Genomic DNA, 20,715 nt, shown 5'->3' on the forward strand with positions numbered 1-20,715 from the left:
ATAAGGTAATTCCTTGTGGTGGCAGAAGGGAAGACTCGAGGTATGAACTGGCCAAGCTGGCTGCAAGAGAAATTCAAATTTACAGGTGCCTCAGCAGTGAGTGTTGGCCGACTTCCCTCTGAGCATTTTCAGTAATAACTTTGCATCAACTGAGTTGTAAACAATGGCTAGTTGTTTTGTTGTGAAGACTGAAGAATTAAGTGGCCCACTCTTGTAGGCAGATAACTGCTTATTTTTTATTAGTATACTCTAGAAAAAAAGACTAATTTCTGTGGTTGTTTTTAGGTTGTAACATTGTAGTATAACCTTAGTGGAGATCTTGACTTGTGGACATAGTACAAAATAAGGATAGCATTTTTGCTTTCTATTCTGAGAATATTCTGTCAATAAAATGCTTACTGGTTGTGAAACTCAGGTGGCTCAGTGCTTCTCACCTAAATTGTGTTTTCATATATACATTTTTTTTTTTTTTTTTAATTAAACCAACAACCAGCCCCCTTAAACTGATCTAAAAGCAAAGCTTTTGTTGTAACATGACAGTGTAGCAGCTTGCTGTAAAGGACTTTGAGGAGTTTTTGCAAGTGAAAAGGGAGATGTGATACCTTCTGTGGTGGCCTTCATGTCTCTTAGCCCATGCTGTTGTATGTCTGCTGCTCGAGGGTATCAGAAGCTCTGCACTGCGCCTTGACAGCTTGTATGCTTTTGCTCATATCCTTTCTGTGCTAATAATAGGTCAACTGATTATTTTAATTTAGTCAGTGTTATGTTCATGGTTACATGACAGCTTCTGTCTTGCATGCCTCCAGCTTGTCCAAAAGTTGAGTGTTATCTGACTATGCCAGTTACTAGAGAGCAACTGCTCTTGGTTTCTGGAAGCTACTCCCTAAATACTGTAAAATAGGACAAATTAAGTCTTAAAGTCTGACTTCAGATTGAATTATCACTTCAATTGTATCACTTTGTGGTTTCTTGCAGGCTGGGGAGGCAAGGAACAAGAGGACACTTCTCACAGCTGTCTTTTTTCTTGCCCATAGAATGTGTTGAAGAAGAGAGACCAAGTTCAAGCGGAGTATGAAGCAAAACTGGAAGCAGTAGCCTTGAAAAAAGAAGACCGTCCAAAGGTTGGCATTTAAAACTGCTCTACAAAAAATAAGTTGCACTTACATGGCTTCCAGAGAGGAATGGAGAAATGAAACTTGCTTTTGTTTGGGTCGGACAGCTTCTTTGCAATATAAGCAATTTCTGACAGAATAGAAGTTTGTTGGGAAGCTACTGTGAAATAAAGACCTAGGCATGAACATTTATAATGTGTCTAGCAACTTCTGTACTACTGATCTAGAATCACAGAGTATTTTGGGTTGTAAGGGACCTTTAAAGCTCATCTAGTCCAACCCCTGCCATGCAGCAGGGACATCTTCACCGGATCAGGTTGCTCAGAGCCCCGTCCAGCCTGGCCTGGGATGTCTCCAGGGATGGGGCATCCACCACCTCTCTGGGCAACCTGGGCCAGGCTCTCACCACTGTCATTGTACAAAATTTCTTCCTCATGTCCCACCTGAATCTCCCACTGTTCAGAGCAGGATGGCTCTGACCTGGGTAATACTTGAACAACAGCCAGCAATCAGCTGTAGTGTTCAGTGACACTGACTGAAACAGTGGTAGAAGAGTCCCTGGTGACTTAGCAGTATGTCAGCTAGCTGAATTAAGGTCCTGGCCCTGGCCTTGCTGAACTCTATTGTAGGACACTGCCCTAGTTTTGTTAAAAACAAGGATGCTTTGCCTTAAACCTTGATAGATACCTATTTTGACTGTGGAAGACGTCATATTTTGCCACTTCTGCTCAAGGAGGTCTTCCTGTGCGATGCTGAACAGACATGGCAGTTGTCACTGGGTGACAGGTTTTGGCTGGGCTTCCTCTAGAAGCAAAACTGTCAACCCGTGTGTGTATGGTGCCACCTGCTTTCTGCATGAAGCGATGAGCAGGAGCCTTATCTTAAATCACTGCAACTTTAACCAACGACAACATGTTTTGTTCCCTTCCTCTGCTTGAGGTTTTTTGTTTGCCTTTCACCTTTGTGTTAATAACTAATGGATGGCTTTCCAGTATTAGGACTAATGCGTCATCATCTTACAGGAGGTTTACATAATGTCTTTAATCTGAGAAGCTGAAGAGGACAGAGCATAGAAATGCAAACTGGTGTTTTTCTGGTCTTGTCTGTCGCAGGCTCTACAGCTAGTTCTGACTTGGGTATCTTGTGGTGCTTTTGTATTTTGGTCTTTATCCTGCCCCAGTGCTGGCTGGTGTGGTATGTACTCTTACTTCCTCAGCCTAGCTTTGTATAAGCAGGTGTTCTAACAAGTTGTATGTAGGGTGGAGGAAAAAACAGATAGCACATCCAGCAATCCAGCTGATATTTTTAGGCATTTGACCTTACGTAGATATTGATGCAATGAAACTGCTGAACTTTGCTAATCTCTCACCTAGCAAAAGGCTTTTGCATCTAACCTCTCAGTGGGATTGTGTAAATCACAGCACTTAAATAACTATCTTAAGAATTTTTTGAATACTTGCATCTCCTCTCCAGAATATAAGCATATCTTTTGGCAACTTCTTGTTCCTTTTGTCTCTTATGTGGTTTACAAGATGAAGTTGAATGAATTAATAGAACTCCATGCATGTTCATAGAATGCTAGCTTGTGGTTTTCAGATCCTTTCCATCTGGAGGGAGTGTCCTCATCCGTAAGAGCTGGTAGCTCAGAGCTGTGTCCAGCAGCACATATGTTCAGTAAGGTCTTCTGGCTATGAGTTGCTGGAAACTAAAAGCAGATAGTGTGTCGTGGGTTGGGTTATGCAGTGAACAGCATTTGTGTTGCTTTGGGCATTATTTAGCAGATTTGGTGCAAGTGATGTTTAAAACAAAACAAAAAAATAAAAAAAACCACAAGAAACTTATGGAAAAGAAGCCCTACTTTTGGATCATGAAGTGAGGACCTATCATTACTTGTTAGTCTCTGCCACTGGAGGGCATGCTGGGACTTGCTATACGCATGGTCCAGTTGGTTTTATAAAGCTTCATTGGTGTCATTGGGCTGTTCTCATACTGAGATCAGCCTAGAACTCTGACCTATAAATGCATGTGGCTTGTAGGGCTACTGTACATGCTTGTTAGCAAGTACTGCTCAGAATGCTGAGGTTTACACCAAAAGTATAGTGTGTGTGTGTAGTGTTTTTTGACACTAATGCAGCAGTATTAGTGAGGAGTCTGGAGCATTTCTGTTATTAAGTAGTATGGTGGTGAAGTGCTTCTTACCCATTTCTGACCCACGCTGGGGCTGTTTTTGCAGTAATCTGCCCAGCGTAGTGAAGCGCAGGCATTGTTTCCCTTTGAGATAAAGTCCACCTGTGATGGCCTAGTTTATTCTCTCTGCCTCCAGGCTTTGCAGTGTGATGATCTGTGGGAACATTTAAATATGGCAGCGATGAACTTGAAGTAGAAAGCCACCATGTGTATTTACAGGAAAAAAAAAAGGTTTATAACAGTATATGTATCCAGACAACTAGGAAGGTGGAAGGAACATATAAAGAGATGAGTTGTGTAATAAATCATGGATTTGTTGTGCGTTGGGATCATTCAGTACTTGGTAATGTTGTTGTAGAGGTGTTCTAAAAAAGTGGACATGGTTATGCTGCAAGCGATGCTGTCTGCACTTGACCATTCTAAATTCTAGATGTGAGGCATACTTAGACTCTGGTCTCATCAAGAATTGTATGAAGAGGAATAAACATAGGTGCAGAACTTCCTATCATATAATAAGGTGACCAGACTCCTAAATATACATTTTTATGCTTAGTTCTTGCCTGAGTATACATCTCTTCTCATTTTAAATTGGCTCACTAAAATAGTGATGGGCCCTTCTAGAGCGTATTGGAGTTTGAGCCACTTGTCACATTTTGGGGGTTGGGTTTTTGAGCTGTTAGAGTAGGTGAGGACAGTCATCAGAAGACTTCCCCCAAAGTCCAGTTGTCTTTGTTCTCAGTTCATAGTTGCTAGCTAGTATTTAGTGTCTCCACTGGTAAAAGCAGGTATAAGCATCAGCATTGATGTTTCAACTTAATGTCCAAATTTGATGCTAGAACTGTAACCTCTCTTCATTAACCTTGCACTAGACAAAAAGTGCTTAAAAGCTGTTAATTAACTTAAATTTTTGTTGCAACTTCTGTTCTGGGAAGCTGAAGTTTTGGAAGGAAAGGTACATGACTAGTGCATGTGCAGATGCTGCTTTCATGATGCCTTTGTAGACTTAGCTGGAGTTCATTGCTGTTGCTTCTCAAGTAGACAGTACACAACCCATTTGCTGTCCACTTGGTTGTCTCTGTGACTCCAGTCTCATGCAGTGCTCTCAGCCTGACCTGCAGAAAAAACTGGCTGTGTAAAAGAACAGATTTTTTCTTTTTTTTTTATTTTATTTAACTGGTTTCAGATTCTGGCAGAAGCAGCAGGAAGCTGATGAATGCTTGGAAACTAACTTAAGTGGATTGGGAAATCTTATGTGGTTTTGCTTCCAGACTTCATGACTCTTTCTCTTGATAGCCTAGCCTTTCCCATTAAGATGGAGGAGGACTTATAAATGCGATGCAAAGCATACTTGCCTTGAGAGGAGCATCTTCTAAACTTTGCAGCTGCTAGTTTGGTTGTTCTTGTCTGAAGCCTATGAGAGAACTTTATGCCTGGAGTTGTAGCAGAGTGGATTGTGTAGCCAGAAGTACAGTGCTCTGAGGGGGTGCAGGAAGTTTGTAGCTACTGAACCCCCAAGCTGCCTGTAGTTTAAATCTAGTTATGCCGATAAAATGTTACTCAGATCCCATGAGTATGAAGGAGGTGCTTCCTGTGTCCCAAATAGCTTTACTGGGGAACAGATGTAGGACCTTCTTTGAGTGTTAGTTAAAGGAATACTTCAGTGAGCAGCCCTAATCTGCATCCTGGAGAATGACCTAGAGTTGATATGTTTCTTCCTAAGTTGTGTACCTTGCCAAACTACAAGGTAGTAGCACACCTCTAACTTCCCATGTTGTTAGCCATGACAAGTTTTTTACATAATCTGTTCATCTTCTTCCTTCATTCATGTCCCTCAAAGAAAAAAGAAATTTCTCAAAAGTATCCAGTCTGAGAGGAACCACTACAAATTTCTGCAGATGTTTGTCATTCCGCCCTTTGCCTTTGTGCAAATCACAGCTTCCAGAATGGAAGTTCATGTCTCATGTTGATGTTAGGGCTCACGGGTTTTCTCTTCTGAGGTCATGGGCTTAGTCTGCCTATCCTTACATGCTTCCCATCTGTGTGGACCATGCAGCACAAGGAGAAGAGTGAGAGAAGTGTTCCTGACTTTCCTGCTTAAAGAAACATTTTTAAACTGTTCCTTTTGTTGCCTGGTGGTATACATGATGTTAGTTAAAACATTAGCAAAGAACACCAACTTCTTTAGCCTAATGTGCATCTACCTTGGGCTGGTGACTACTGTCATAATCTACTACCTAGGCTTGCAATAGTTTATACTCCAAGATTTCCCCCATTGTTTACATGTGACTATGTGTCCACTGTTGATCCCAAAGGCAGATGAACCAATCCACAGTGAAATGCTTCCAGTCACCTTTGCATTCTGATCATCAGTGCTTTGCACTTAACCTTACAGGCTGCCTGATAAAAATGTAAAAGTGGAAGCTAGAAACTAGAGGCTTAGGAATTTTATTTAGCAGCTGTAGTTGATCACTGGTGTTTGTTATCAAGAGATAAAATTGAGGTTTCTTATCTAGCTTTTTGGACAAATGTAAGTATTTGTTTCGTAGACACTAGTGTGAATCAGGAAATGCCCGGTGCCACTGAAGATGGGAAGGGGGAGAAAAAACTTGCCCTGGAGGTGTAGTCAAGCTACTCATTTTGAGAACTAGGCACTGAGCCTAGGCAGCCGGCATTTGTACCAAATGCTTTTCCTCTCGGTGTGTCTCTAGCAAGCTCTTCCTCAGTTGGCCTCTGTGTCTGGCATGGAGATGGACAACCACAACTGCCCATCATCTCAGACAGCAGGGATCAAATTAAGCAATCCTGTCTCTTCACTAATACCGAATTGGGGCTTTTGTCCCTGCAGCTGTAACTGAGTTTATTCAGGGTAACTACTGGACTGCTAACTTACCCTTTCCTCTGTAGCTTTGCTCAGTGTGGTCTGGGGGAATCCAGCAGTCTAGCACTCTCAGTGACAGTTTCAATCTTCATTTCTCTTCCTGCAGGTACCCACAGATGTTGAGAAATGTCAAGACCGAGTAGAGTGTTTCAATGCTGACCTGAAAGCAGATATGGAGAGATGGCAGAACAACAAAAGACAAGACTTTAGGCAGCTACTCATGGGGATGGCAGATAAAAACATCCAGTACTACGAGAAGGTATGTGTCTCTGCTGGAACGTTGGCAGGAATAGGGGTTAATTTTCCAATGAGGTCATGATAATTGTTCGGGGAATCTTCATGTTATTTTGAATAAAAGAATCTTGGACATCTGAATCAGTTCTCTAGTGCTGTGGAAACTGCTCTTTGTCAGCAGCTTTGTGTAAACTCTCAAGTTGCTGGTTGTGCTCAAGTGATCCACGTGAGACTAGCAGTCTCTTACAAGGCAGCCCTGTAAATAGCATTTCATCCTGGATGCTTGTCTGTCTTGCGTTCTTGAGTTGAATAATTACTGAGCAGCAGTAGTAGCAATGAAAAAGACCAAAACTGCATGTTCTGGTAGTATTACCAAACCAGAAAAGCTCTTGATTTTGCCTTTTATGAACCAAACTACATAGGTTAATGTACACTCATGGATTCATATTTAGATTATGCCTGTTGTGCATAAATTATCCTAATTTCTGTCCCCTTGTGCATATTTCTGTCCCTTACATGCTAGTCCTGAAAGGGCCTTGACATTCAAATGCATATGCTGTCAGTCTAATTTTCCTTTATGCTAAGAAGAGTGTTGCCCAGTGCAGTGATTGGTATATTAAACACTGCTAGGCTTATGCATGGTGACATATTTCATCTTCTTGCCTATTGCTTTTTTCCACATATATTTCACAAATTTCTTTTTGTGCTAGGTTACCTTTCCATGTAATTTTAACGTGCACTTCCTTCGCCCCTTCCAGTGTCAGTCTTATCAGTATTTCATAACTAGTCACACAGAACGTCCTTCACCCTGGTCTCTTCTCTCTTCTGAGACTGCTGTGAAGGGAGGGATTAAAGACTCCACTGGACATCCAGCAGTGGCCCTGCAATTGACAGTTAGATCTGTGCATATTAGTTTCAGTCTTGGCTGCAGCAAGGATGATTTTTGGTAGGCAAGTGTCTAGTCACTTCAGGATACACAACTAGAAATACTTTATTCACCTTCAGTACAATTGACAAGATTAGAAGGAAGGTGCTTGATGACAACGAATTGTGGGTATAAGATCTGGTGATGAGTTTGCCCATTACCGGTGTTTAATAACATGTATTCCACAATCTGTTTGTCCAGTTTCATTTCTGGGTTGTACACAATTGAAAGACAGTGGTGATACACAGTGCAAGGACAGGAGTCAAGTATACATGTCTGGGGAAATTAGTCCAAAGGCTGGAGTGACTTTCTAATAATCTACAAGCTAGACTCGGCTTTTATTATACCAGGCACTACCAGCCTGTTGTGCAGTTGAGTCAAGTCCTAAAGGTGTACCAGAGCACACTGTCTTTGAACTACCTTCCCTAAACACATGGAGTTTTTAAATAAGGTTGCGGGAGGTAGTCTATAATAGCTGCCATTGTATCCAAACCAGCCCTCTCTCACAGTCACACCACAGAGATGTGAAATTCTACTAGAAACAGTTTGCCCATCTGAAAGCCTTGTTGTTCCTCAGTTTAGAAGAATTTAGCTTGGTATTTGAAAATCCTGGATATTTTGATAATTTTTAATGGCTTGGCCCAGCTGATTACTTTAGAAAACTTAAATTTGTGGGTTTTTTTTTTGTTTGGAAACTGCAGCTGTTCTTTCTGAACACTTTCTTGCTGTTTGAAATTCTATGTGTGGTGGTGTGTGTTGTGGTTTTGTGTTTCTTTTTTCCTCCTTCTTTAACAATCTAAAAAGTCTTGGCCAGCAGTTTTGAATTTGCATTCTGTTGGTCTAGAAGGGGTGGTCAAATATTATAAGGACTGATGTACAATCAATTTTTTTTAATCTTCTTCCTTCAGTGCCTTACGGCGTGGGAGTCAATTATACCACTATTGCAAGACAAGCCAGAGACCAAATAAGAAGTACCTTCTTGGACAGTCTAGCACTTCTGTGCTCAGTACCACTAGACATACTGGAACTGTATGAAGGACTCCTTTTGTCAAGTTAACTGAATTGCCAGCTGCACTTCAGCTGGAACAGATGCTCTGAAAACTGTTTGAATTTTTTTCCTCACTTTCTGTGTTTAAACTGGGGTATGTTTCATCTTTTTGAGTTATCTTGAATGGTTCCTTCTTTATCCTATGGAGTGATTGGGGTTCATACTGAAAGTGTACGGGGATCTTGATAAAACTTACCTCTCTAGTCTGGAAGGAACTGATGAGTGGAACACTAAAAAGATGAAAATAAAACTCTACTGCAAGGTGCCAAATGACATCTTTATTACCATTTTGTTTTGTCTGCTAAAAAAGCAAAAGATAATTTTTCCTATGATACAGTACTCCCTAATCAATCCTTCTTATTCCTTTTTTTGGATGGACAGGGAAAGGCTGGAAATGAATATTTTCTGGTTTGCTACTGCCCAAATGCTCCCTTTGGATAAAATGGTTTCTGGAGACTTTTCCATGTGGGAGTTGGGCTGGTCCTCTGCAGAACACACCACCACCACCTGCAGATAGCCTGTGATGCAAGCATGAACTGTGGTTTTTGTGAGTGTGGCATGCTGTTGGTTCATACCGAGTATCCTTGTTTACCTTGGTGATTATGAAGTAATGTCAGTTGGCTGAAGTGTACTTGTGACTGATGTGGGGATCAAAATCAGCCTAGCTGCAGGAGTGAGTTGAACATCAGCCTTTGGAGGCTTTCAGGAATGGTGGAAGAAAGTATGACTCTTAAGTGTATATTTTTTCTAAAGCTAGCTCTGGAAGTTGCATGGTGGAATTCTCTTGGTCAGTGCTTTAAACTTTTTGGTTTTGTTTGTGTGGTTTTTTGGTTGTTGTATTTTTCTTTTGTTGTTGTTGTGTGGGGTTTTTTGTGTGTTTTTGTTGTTTGTTTTTGGTTTTTGTTTTTTTTTTTTCAGAACTAGAGTCACTTTGGGCTTGTTCACTTAAGGTGCCTCCTGTAGTAAAAGTAGAACTCTGCTTTCTTTCCCTCTTATTTTTTTTTTTCCAGCAGCCAAAGCCAAAAAGTGTCAAATACTTGCTTACACCGAGCATCATTGTGTGTGAAACTTGCCTTACACAGATTGGTGGGCGTAGATGGGTACCCTGTTAGGTACACATAGTGTTCATACCTGTGTCTACTGCACCACATGGCAAGTCTGTTAAGACTACCTTTGGTACAGATCTATTTTCTTAGTAGTTTTTATTGGCCTTTAGAAATGTAACTGCTTCTGCAAGTCCCTTTTATCCCCTTTCTCTTGCAGTCCAACATCAAGTAAATGCCTGCTTGGTGTTAATGGCCTTAGGAATGCTGCTGTGATTCCCAGGATCCCAGAGTCTTGGTTTAACAGCATGCAGATAAATCTTTTTTAACTATCCTAAGTGAGGGGGTTTGGGGCTATCAGTGTAATATTGGGCTTCGGGGGAATAAGTAAATTCGAGCGCTTACTGCTAAACTTGAGTGATTACTTGATCTCCAGGAACACTCTTATGAAGAATCTGAGCAGTAATTGAGTATGTGCAACTTCTGTGTTCTCCTGTGATGACCTACCAGGTACCAGCTTGGTTTGGACTTCATCCCTTCATAAACACCTTCAGGTGTACCTAAAGTCCCTCTGTTCAGCCTGGTGGCTCTATAGCAGCTGTCGAGTTATTGCAGCAATGCGGTAGCTGTCAGGTTAATGTGATGATGCTGTCTCGGTGAAAAAGTCAAGTTTAAGACATTTTAAGAGGTCTTCCTTTTTGACTCAGCCTCCATTGACAACTCTGTGGTACTAAACAAACTATAATTTTTGGTTCAAGCTTAGAGTTTGTCAATATACACTTAAATGAGAACTCTGCTGTTGCTATTAGGTCCAGCCTGACAAACTGCTCTTCTTGTGCAAGGGAAGTGCTTAGGGGGATCATCTGGAAGCACTAAACAAATGTTTTACTCAAGCTTTTTCTTCTACAGTAAGCACTTGCATACCATTTAGCAGCCTGACCTTCAGGGCTACAGTCTTCCCTGTTTCCCATGCTTTTTTGAGCTGGTTTCTGTGTGGTAAATTGAATCTTGTTCTCGACTCTGCAACATCCCTGAGAGTTGAGGAGAATGTAATTTTAACTAATACTTAGTCTTCCCTTCACCTTATAAATAAAAAAAAAAGCAAGATGAGTGCAAAGGATGGTGTCTTTTTCCTGTGGGTGAGGAGGTTTTGTCTGATGCCTTAGCACACTGAGGTCATGTTCCCTCTTAGTTTTCTGTTAAACTGAAGTGTGTGTTCATTCTGGGGGGTTTAGCAATTGACAACAGCTGTTCGTGAGAAGCATAGTGGGCAGTGGGGAGTACCAAGTGAAGTTCAAATCAACATGTAACTGTTGAGCTGTTGCAGATCAGCTTACATATTCTTGAATCTGATGCCACTGATTCTGCAGCATGGTTTTCAAACTAGTCCTCAGCCAAAACATATTTTGATTTCAGGTAAATCCCTTTCTGGATAAGCTGTTGAAAGGCAGGCAGGCTTTGCAGTTCCCTGTTGGATTATATTGCTCTGTGGCACCTGCAGATTGATTTGGAGAAGAGGTTGGAACATGCTTCTCAGGCTGTGGCCACTAATAGGATTTCTTACATGTTTCTGTAACACCAAAATGTCTTAAGTCCCTACAAGGGAAGTAAAACTTAACATTCCCTGGCAAGCATTGCTGCAGTGGAAGAAATATGTGTAGTGGTGAGTCCCTCAGCTCCCATGGGCTATGGAGGAGTCTCTTTATAAAGAGCAGTTGTAAATCAATAGGTGATTGTGGGAGAGGCTGTGATGTGTGGGGAGGATCCTGACTGTGAGGTTTGGGGCAGCTGTGCCAAATGGGAGAACTACAAAATAGCAGGAAACCCTGTCAAATGCAAAGAGTGACACTTGTGAAGGGTACACTTAGCTGCTGTTAGTGGGAAGTTGAGATCTGAACCATTAGTGAAGCTGACATGTTATCCCATAATCCTTACAGGATAGGTGTCTCTCCTTTGGATGGCCCAAACCTGGAATGTGAAAAGTGTTGGTAAAGGGAAGCAGGAGTAGTGTGGGAGCTTCACCCTTGAGTAACTTCTGAGTGTTCAGTCACTTAAGGTCACCCTCTGCGTGTGCACCAAAGTGATGTCAACATTAGTTGTGCCCTTCCTATGACACTGTGTAACATGTAGGTCCTTCGACAGTCTTTAAATTAGCCCAGTTTTCCTTGTAATCCATGGCCAGACCAAGCTCTGCCTGAGGATGTGTAATTCACTGCTGTCCTGGTTATACTTCTGTGTAATTTTTCTGGGACATTTGTTGCTTCCTTTAACTGGCACCAGCACAATAAAGCAAGCACTGAGATCTTGTTTCATGCTTGGTGATGAACTGTGCATTGTTCATATGTATTGTTACCAGGTTCTGACTCCTGCAATAAACTTAGATGTTGAAACATCATGGCTTTTTTCAGGTATCCATTGGAAAATGAAAAGGGAATAGGTGCAGCCCTAAAGACACGAACTCTTCTGATGTGAGTTGTATCAAGGAATAAAGTTAAGGATTCTTCGCTGAAGTCTGCTTAGATTTTTGTCACACTGACACTTGTGCCAAGGATAGAGTATGGGATAAGTGTTAAAGATAAGGTCACCTTCCAGCAGTGGCTCTGCGTAGCCTGTTGTTGGTGCGTATTGCTTGAGATGTTGGTCCTGCAGATGCCAAGGTACAAAAGAATCCTCTCTCATCCCACCAGGGACTGTTCAGTGTTTTAACAGGAGCCATGCTTTTGTTAAAACTTGCACAATTTAACTGAGTATAATTATGATTAATGTTGCAGACTGTTTAAAATCCTGGTGCTGATAACCACTAGACTAAACTAGCTCAGTAGATGTTGAGCCTTCTTAAGTTCTGAAGGTTGAACGGTATTTCCCTTGGTATATTAGCTTTTACCACAATAACCAATAAATAAGGAAAATGGGGTCTTTTTTTTTTTTTTAAATTAAGATAAGGGAGTTGCTACTTCTTGCCTTTGTGTTTTTGTAAAGTAAAACTGGGTGTCACAGGAATAAACTTGCCTTCTGGCAGTGAGAATGTTGCATTTTAAACTTTTTGCAAGTGTGCTGTTCAGAATAGAATGGCAATGCTTAATTTTGTGCTTAGCACTTCAGAGTCTTGTTGGGGTATCTGACTTATACAAGTACTTAGCAGTGAACTGGGCTAGTTTTAAGGTTGCATGGCAAAGGCACAGTAGTTGTGCAGAGAATAATGCACTTTCTGAAAGGCATATATAGGTCACCCTTAAGCAAGTGGCATGCTAAAGCATTAAAGGCTAGTTGCTGTCCTAGACTCATTTGAAGGCCTTGGTACTCTATGCTTTGAAGCTAAACGTTTGCCTTAACTCTGCTGCAGGGATGTGTATCCATCCATACCTTCAGATCAAGCAGCAGGGTTGGGGCTGGTGCCACGTTCCCACTGCACAAGGAGACACGTTGCAGAGGGACAGTCTTTTGTTGCAAAACAAATTGCAAATGGCCAAAGGGCTTTTTGTCTTTATATTAAAATAAAGCAGCAGCATCCTTGTTCTGTTTTCCTCTGTGCCTGCATCCCTGTGTCCCTCCTTAAGGTCTGGAGAGTTGGGCCATGCAGGTGAAGGCAAACTGGCTGTGAGCTGAGGTGGATCTCATCCCCCTCCTTGTTGAAGGTGTCAGTACTGGGGACCAAAGCGCCGCCAGCTCCTTGCCCAGGCTCTGCCGCTTCCAGCCTCTATAAAAACCCACTCACCAGAACTGTAGGGTCACCATTCATACCATTAAAAACCAAAATGAAAGCTGTGAAAAGACTTGTCTCTGTGTGAAATAGTAAACGGTGTGTTAGGGAAACAGGAAGGAGGGGTTTGTTTCCTGCACTCGACCAAAGCTGGCAACTGTGCTCTTGTTCAGACTTGCAGGCTATGAAATGTTGTCTTGCCTTCTGGTGCTGGCATGTTTCTATACCCTTTCATATATCTCTGTATAAATATACTTTGTGCGTTGTTTACTATGGAACTAGTATTGATGGAGAAAAACGCTTTGAGGTAAAACTGTTTGTAATTCTCTATTAGTGTGTACATTTTTTTAAAATGCACCATTTGTTTACCTCAATTAATTTAACGGAATGGACCAATAAATGTATTAAAAGATGACTCCTTTACCTAGAAGATCAAGTTTCATTTTTTGCAGCCTTTGCCATTGAAATGATGTGTGCACATATTTTACTGAGCAGCTCACTGTCTTACTGCGGAAATACCCTTCCCTTAAAATATTGTTTCACTGCAGATATAGTTAAAAGTCATCTGTCTGCTGTAGTACATCTGTATTACCTGGAAGTGAAGCCTGGAGCTGAGAAAAGGCTGCAATAATGTGTGTATGTGGGTGGAATGGGTGGCAGCAACTTCCTCAGAATAAGGGATTGTATAGTGAGTAATTGACTTCTGCTTGCTGCATCCCTGACTCCAACTGAAGCTGCGTAACTTGCCTCCAGATTATTTCAGTTACTGAAGGGCTTCTAACTTGCCTCTACTTAACCCATGATCTTGGGAAAGACTTAATCCTTCGTAATTCAGTTAGCATGTAAGTAGACACATAGTTTAAGCCCTGATCCCTCTAGGGTGTGCCAGTCTTCTGAATCATGTTTGGATTTAGCTGACAACACCTCATGCCAGTTCCTATATTGTATGAAGTTCCTTTTGTATGGGGTTTCACCCAGCATGAAGATGGGGTAACAAGGTGACTTACCTGCCATCAGTGTTCCTACACCTCTGTAAAGCCTGTAAGAGTAGTGTGCTGCACTGTTTGGGGACAGTGGGACAATCTCCCAGAAGTTGGGGGATGTGAACATCTGTTTAAGACTGTTTTATTGTAGGGATTGCTAATGAAAGTGTCTTTAATATTACTTGTTTTTTGGTTTGTGGTTTTTTTTTTTTACAGTTGCATTTTTGTATTTAGTGGTTTTTTTACATAACATCGATGTGCTGGGCTGATACATCTTCTGTAGCACTCAGAGAGCAGCCGTGTCCTGCCGACAACTGTGTGCGTGTGGCTTGTGGACCTCTGTGTCTCCAGCTAGTGTCACAGGACTGCCCTGACCTTTCTGAACTAACAGGCAAAAAGGAACTTAACGGAAAACTGATCCTCTGCTTTCCCTTTCCACATTGAATGACGTGTCTAGAATCACCCTTTTCATTTCTACCGTGTTCTGGTCCCTCTACACTATTGCTAACCAGCCGACCACGAAAGCAAAATGCTCAGAAGACTGCTGGTGTGAAATAGCCAATGCAGTAACTGTGCAAGATGAGCTACTGCAGAAATAGCAAGGCAAACTTGATTGTCCTGAATGAGCACAGGCTCGAAGGCTGTGGGACGCTGTGAACTGGAGGCATACATGAGATGTTTCCCGTACTGAGGATAACTGCAGGGGCTAATACTTCGCAAACCTCCCACTTCAGTGTCTCAGAGAGCTGATACAAGACCAAAATACGCTTCAGCTGGTACAACCTCTGTCACTTGGTCAGGATCTGAAGAGAGCCAGTGGTTGAACGTTGTTTGATGGCCACAATGCTGTAAAGAGCAATAACATGGCAGGTTACAAGAAGTGCCAGCAAGCTACTTTCTCAAACTACAGTTTGCTTTTTCCCCATCAGTTCTTTAGCTTAAACTGTTCTGGGGTGTCTGGAGCTGGCTGAATGCTCCTGTGATTCCCTTCAAGGATCTGCCAGCCTCTCTGTAAGTTACCTTTCTGTACAAGCAATCTTTCAGGTTTTAAGTCCTAATCCATGTGTTTGTGCCAATAATGGTGCTAACTTCTATTTGGGGAACGTGTCAAAAAGCAGTTGAGTAGCTAGCAGTGACTTGCTGTTTAACAGCAAGGTTATGTGTAAGAAACGAGTCACTCTTGTGTCTGGAAATTACGAGGAGGAAAGCAGAGCCAGCAATAAGTATGAAGGAGACTTCCCCACACACGTCGTCCTGCTGATGCTGGTATCAAATGTCTTCACAAGCCCAGAAACCCTTCAGTGGTCTGATTGAGGCAGGACTAATGGTAATTTCTACTATTATTTTTTTTGTTTAATGGCAGCAAAACTTGGCAAGAACTTAGCCTATCTAGTACCTGCCTTGTATCTGAATGAAAATATTGTTGCATAGATTAAATACTGATACTATCACAATTCACTTTAACTGCACACTGGAAGAGTCTCACTCTTTCTAGTAATGCAGTGGGGTGGAGGATCTTTGGGAAGGGATGGTGGACCAGGTGAGATTTGGAGGGAGATCCTTCAAAAATTCTGGAAGAGCAGATGGAGATGCTGATTCATTTTATCTTCAAATTAAGCTGGTTTTGTGCTTACAGCTTGTTCTTGAAATTGAACCTCTCAGTTGCTCTGTAGCTCTACATTTGGGCAAATTCACTGGATCAGAAAGTAACTATTTCCTTTACTATGTGGTAATGGTTTCTCTTTGAAAGGAACACCTGAGGGAGACTCATTATTCTTTTCTACCACAATAAGTAACGTGTAATGGATTTTTTTAAAAAATGTTTTGCTTTGTGCAGGGTTATTCCCTCATTCTTCTTACTACTGTTTTCACAATATCAAGCGCTACATTTGTGTGAAGCCTTTGTCCCCTGGGATTACCAGATCTTAAACTCTGCCAAATATTATTCCTACAGCAATTCATATTACATTAAACAAAAAGAAGATTAAAAATATTGGGTAGATCACTTGCAAGTTTCATTCAGTGAATTGTCTTGATATTTGTCAGCTTGTTTCTGCAAGATGTTTATTTCTCTTATTCCATTTTTTTTCTTTGGAAATTCAACATTTTTCCCCATCTCTAGTGTACACTTCAGACCTAGAATCAGGAAGCATGGAGAAAATACAGTATGTCCTTTGGACAAAACCCTTCCCATTCCTTACCTTAAAGGGAGGAGACTCAGGCAGCCAACTAGAAAAGACAAGATGAAACAGAAGCTGCTGTACCAGTCCAGTGTGTTTTGATAGATCTTGTTGTAGACCGTAGATGTCACTGCTCCTGTGATGACTAAAGACAACTGCAGCAGGACAAACACCTTACCTGTAAAACAAGAATGTAGTTTGTTACTGGTGAGAAAATAAAAACCAAACCAAGCAGCCTGGTACCTCCCTCATGAGTCCTGGATCTCCACCGTGTGGAAGAGCAATGTGGTCGTGGCTTCACAAGCACCAGATGGCATGAGCTTGTATCTGCTGCTGTTCTGGACCAGAATTAAGTGACTTTTCCTTCTTTTAGGCATAGGACAAAAAAAAAAAAAAAATCTGTCTCAGTCTAGCTTGGAAGAGCAGCAATAAAATGAGTAATAAATGCTCCTTTCCACAGAATGTAGAAAAGTAGTCTTGGGCTAACATCTTCAGGACAGGAGAGGTTTTAGTCAGGTTCTGCTTCTGCCCTAGGCCATAGTGGTCTACTGGCTTAAAATGCTAGTAATGCCTGAAATGGGGAGGTGTGTGTGATTTGTATGACATTTAGAGAGGATGAAAGGCAGAAACTGAATCCCAGTTGAAATGGCTTTTTTTATTGAAGTGCGCCCTTCTGTTTCTGCTGTGGTAAATGGGGAAAGGGGAAGTAACCCAGCCCTACAGGGATGTGCAAGCTGGGAGCGAGGTCAGTGCTGCCCTAGCAGCCTTCTCCAGCCACCACCAAAGGAGACAACGCTGCTACCAGCAGGTACAAGGGCTGCTCTGCTTCATGTGGTCCTGCTCGAGAGCTGCTCTACCGCTGTTATCGGGTGCAGCCTGTGTGGCTCACAGTGGAGGTTAAAAACAACACTACAATTAATAACAATGATTAATTTGGGGTGTGAGTTGCGCTATTTGTGGCAAGGAGGCGAGTTTGCTACAGAGCACGTTGAGGAGCACGAGCATTGGGAATGTACGGGTGGTAGGGCAGTGTTGTGATCATATGGCAGAAGGGAAAGGACACAAAGGATGGTGTGGTAAGATGTCTGGAGAAGACACAAGCAGTCATGGACCTGAAGTGCTATTTGGATGCATGGCCAGTCCTGTATGTTGTGTCTAAATCCAGTTCATTGGGGTAAAAATTGTAGCCTTCCATATACTGTTCTAAAATACATATATTTTACTATTTTATAATACAAATGTTAACAGAAATGAATTTCTGCTCCTGTTTACCAAAAAGGGACATTTTTAATGCAAAAGTTGTCCTTTGTTAGTTAAATCACAGTTTGACAGGAGCAAATTGCCAGGCAACACTTGGGAGACATATTCAGAAAAAATATGAAAGAATACATCCTTCCCAAAACTGGAAGTGAAAGAAGTCAAATATAAATGGTCCGTCACAGAGCTTCAACTCCCTGTCTTGCTTCTCTTGGTTTTCCCTGGAGTACGGTGTTTTGAGCAGCACCTCAGATATCTTCCCTGCCTTTGAGCTGCATGCTGGTGGTAATCTCTTGAAGCACATGCCAAACATTTTGTGAATAAATGATGACACAACCAAGGACAGGGAGTTTGGAAGTGACAATCTTGTCCTGCAAGTTTCTATACTCCTCCCTTTCCGTGTGCAGTACCAACTGTTCTGGCTTCGTTGCGCAAAGCACAGATCGCAGCCATAACTTACCTTTCTCTTTGTACCTTAGGCTGAATGGAGACATTTGAGGGTTTTTTGATCGGTAAGGTAACCAAAGCACTTACCGTAGGATGATCCTTCGACATGCTTGGATAACATGGACCTGATGGTTGGTAAGGGGATGAGGGCAAAGAGCATCACTGCCCGTGCTGCAATGCAAAGGAAATGTAGTTACCATCATACCTGCTCCTTCTCTCCCAACACAATAATCTCTGCTTTTGAAGACTATGTGCCTCTGGCTTGGGCAGGGCCTTTGCTTCAGCTTTTCTTGTCCTTTGAGTACCAAGAAGAAGTGCAAATTTCTAGTAGCAGTGTAGGTCCTCACTCAATCCAAGCAATGGTGGATAAGCCACATATTGCTCCCACTAGCAGAGGTGTTTTGCCCAAACCAGCCATGGTCTCTTGGTCTCAGCCCCAAATCCCAGCATAGATGGAATATAGCATTGTCCTTTGAGATAGGGAGACAATGATTAAAGTCTAACAACCAGCAGGGAGAGCACTCCATGCTATAATATATGGCTTTGACAGGAACAGTACCTGTGTAACACTATAGCTGTTTTCTACCTTGCTGCTTCTGGCTTGCAGTATTTTAGGCTTTCTCTAGCATGGAAACTTTTAGGGAGCTGAATTATCTTCCTGTCAGCAGAACCAACCTCAGTGAAGACATAGTCTATGTCTAGTGTACTGAGGTGTTCCTGCAATGAGCATCCTGCCCACTGTGTAGTAGTGTGCATTCATGAGGGGCTTAACATTAAACAAGCATTTTGATTTTTTTTTTTTTTATCTTTTGTTCTCTGGGCTGGTTGCGTAAACAAACAAAATCCCTTGAAAATTTCACTCAATGTTTGGCTTAGTACGCAAACAGAATATCCTACCATCTTTCCCTTTAGAATAACTTTGTTTCATTTTCAATTTCTCATTTCCTGTAGGGGCAGACAGAAAAATCACCTCAGGGCATTTGTCTTAGATCTTTTTCTCACTTTCAGAAGCAAAACCTCAAAGCCATGCAACACATGAAACTGTCAGATATGAATCATCCATCTCATTGTCACAGTGGATGCTGTTTTGGCTTTGTTTTCTGTGTTCCTGCAGAGGCTACCTCCTTTGTCATGGGATGCTGCCCCATCTATTGTTATGTGTCCCTTTGTCACTTGTACCTTTGTGCACTACATTATTATGATTTTTTACTTGCTAAAGCAGCTCTGGTGTTTCACTATTAAGTTTCCCATCAGCCATAAATGCCTCAATGTAACAAAAATAAATCACATATTAAGATATTAGCTTAACAGGAAACTTCTACCAATTTTTTTCTGTTGTAGCCTTAAGGCTTACCTCACAAGAAGCCAGTGCTTCCCATTAATGCAGTGGTGTGGTCCAACTAGTACAGGTACCCAGCAACAATTTCCACCCCTCTGTGGCATGAGCATTGTTCCCCTGCCCAGATCCAGGCTCTGACCAAGTGATGGATGACAGGACAACCAGCCTTAAACCAAACCTTGGCAGGAGTGTCTGCCTCTGAAACTCACGGTGAAGCAGAGCAAAAGCCCTTCTGACACCAACAAACCCCGGCCCCTTTCTAAGGGAGCACTCGTTGTGCAACCAGCCCTTCAACTCACCGATGTAGAACAGGAACGTCCACCGCACAAAGGCCATGATGAGGATGCCGGCGCTGAAGGATGCCACTCCAATCATGATCATGGTAATGTCCCTCAGGCATCTGGAGAACACAAATACCCCTAGGAAGCTGGTGATGAAGATCACATACCCTGCAGCATTGCCATGGCCAATCTGCACAGCGTTCCAACTTAAAGGCTCCCTGAGCAGGAAGAGTGGGAGCACGTTCATTGCACCAACCACGGCAAGGTCATAGAGGATTGCTGCCACAAAGAGCATGATGATGGTAAGTTTCGAGGGGGATACTGGAGTGGAGCTGCTGCAATCTGAAGGTTGGGAGCTGCCTCCTGCTGCTGCTCCTTCTGTGTGGGCTGGTACTTGGCTGTCCACCTCCTTTGCACTCTTTCCTTTGTCTGTGCAGGAAGCTGCTGACTTGGGGACTGTCAGGACAAAAATGCTGTAGAAGAGGCAGAAAGCATAGCAAGCGATGCTGCAGCTCACCAGCACAGTGCCTTCTCGATAGCGGTCACTGAAGCCAACAAAGAGGTAGCCAGATGCCATGCTTCCCAGAAAGCCAGCAAGGCCATACACCAGCTCAATGATGATGAGCCGCAGAGACCTCCTGCTCTCAGAGGACCTCAGGGATCCCAGAGCCATGACACCTGCCCAGAATGTGGTGAAGCCACCTGTCAGCCCATTGAAGGCAGCAGCCCCATACATCACCTCAATTGGCCAGTCCAGCAGGATCAGGAGGAGCAGGAGAGTTTTGGAGCCCAAGTAGCCAAGAAGAGGGATGCAGATGGGGATCTTCCGATGCATCCTGTCCCCCAGCTTGGACAAGCTGTAGGCTGACACCAGCGGGCTCAGTCCCAGGACTAGGTTGTAGATGATATAAAAATTAGAGACAGCCTTCTGCTGAGCATCTTCCAGTGCATGGGAGGAAATGGTGGCATTGGTCTGGTTGTAGTAGTTCTTCACCACCAGCAGCAGCGCCGTGTCGTAGAAGGCGCTGGCCACTTGGGAACTGGCGACCACCGGCTCAATCCATGTCCTCATCACTGTCACCCCCACCATGCTGCTGGCGA

General features: G+C 42.6%; 2 protein-coding genes across 2 annotated transcripts in view; one reads left to right on the forward strand and one right to left on the reverse strand.

The window, feature by feature from the left end:
* SNX30 (sorting nexin family member 30) overlaps positions 1-13,557 on the forward strand; it is a 53,257-nt gene extending 39,700 nt beyond the window's left edge. Inside the window, exons 7-9 of the mRNA XM_013370779.3 lie at positions 1,035-1,121; positions 6,284-6,436; positions 8,245-13,557. Coding sequence (XP_013226233.2) covers positions 1,035-1,121; positions 6,284-6,436; positions 8,245-8,304 — 300 coding nt within the window. The 3' untranslated portion in view covers positions 8,305-13,557. The remainder of the gene's footprint in view (positions 1-1,034; positions 1,122-6,283; positions 6,437-8,244) is intronic.
* SLC46A2 (solute carrier family 46 member 2) lies at positions 9,248-20,704 on the reverse strand. The gene is made up of 4 exons (XM_005513420.4): positions 19,633-20,704; positions 18,082-18,165; positions 16,312-16,468; positions 9,248-14,956 (listed from the first exon to the last, which is right to left on the reverse strand). Exons 1-4 carry the CDS (start codon positions 20,702-20,704, stop codon positions 14,899-14,901), a joined length of 1,371 nt encoding a protein of 456 aa, XP_005513477.3. The 3' UTR covers positions 9,248-14,898.
* Between the last annotated feature and the right edge of the window lie 11 nt (positions 20,705-20,715).

The sequence above is a fragment of the Columba livia genome, chromosome Z (genome assembly GCF_036013475.1).
Source record: "Columba livia isolate bColLiv1 breed racing homer chromosome Z, bColLiv1.pat.W.v2, whole genome shotgun sequence".
NCBI lineage: Eukaryota > Metazoa > Chordata > Aves > Columbiformes > Columbidae > Columba > Columba livia.

Coding starts and splice junctions, on each gene's coding strand:
- SLC46A2 (XM_005513420.4), bottom strand. CDS start 20,704: ATGGTGGGGGTGACAGTGATGAGGACATGGATTGAGCCGGTGGTCGCC. Junction 16,469..18,081: donor TGTCGAAGGATCATCCTACG/GTAAGTGCTTTG, acceptor CTTGTTTTACAG/GTAAGGTGTTTGTCCTGCTG. Junction 14,957..16,311: donor CTGAGTCTCCTCCCTTTAAG/GTAAGGAATGGG, acceptor TGCTCTTTACAG/CATTGTGGCCATCAAACAAC.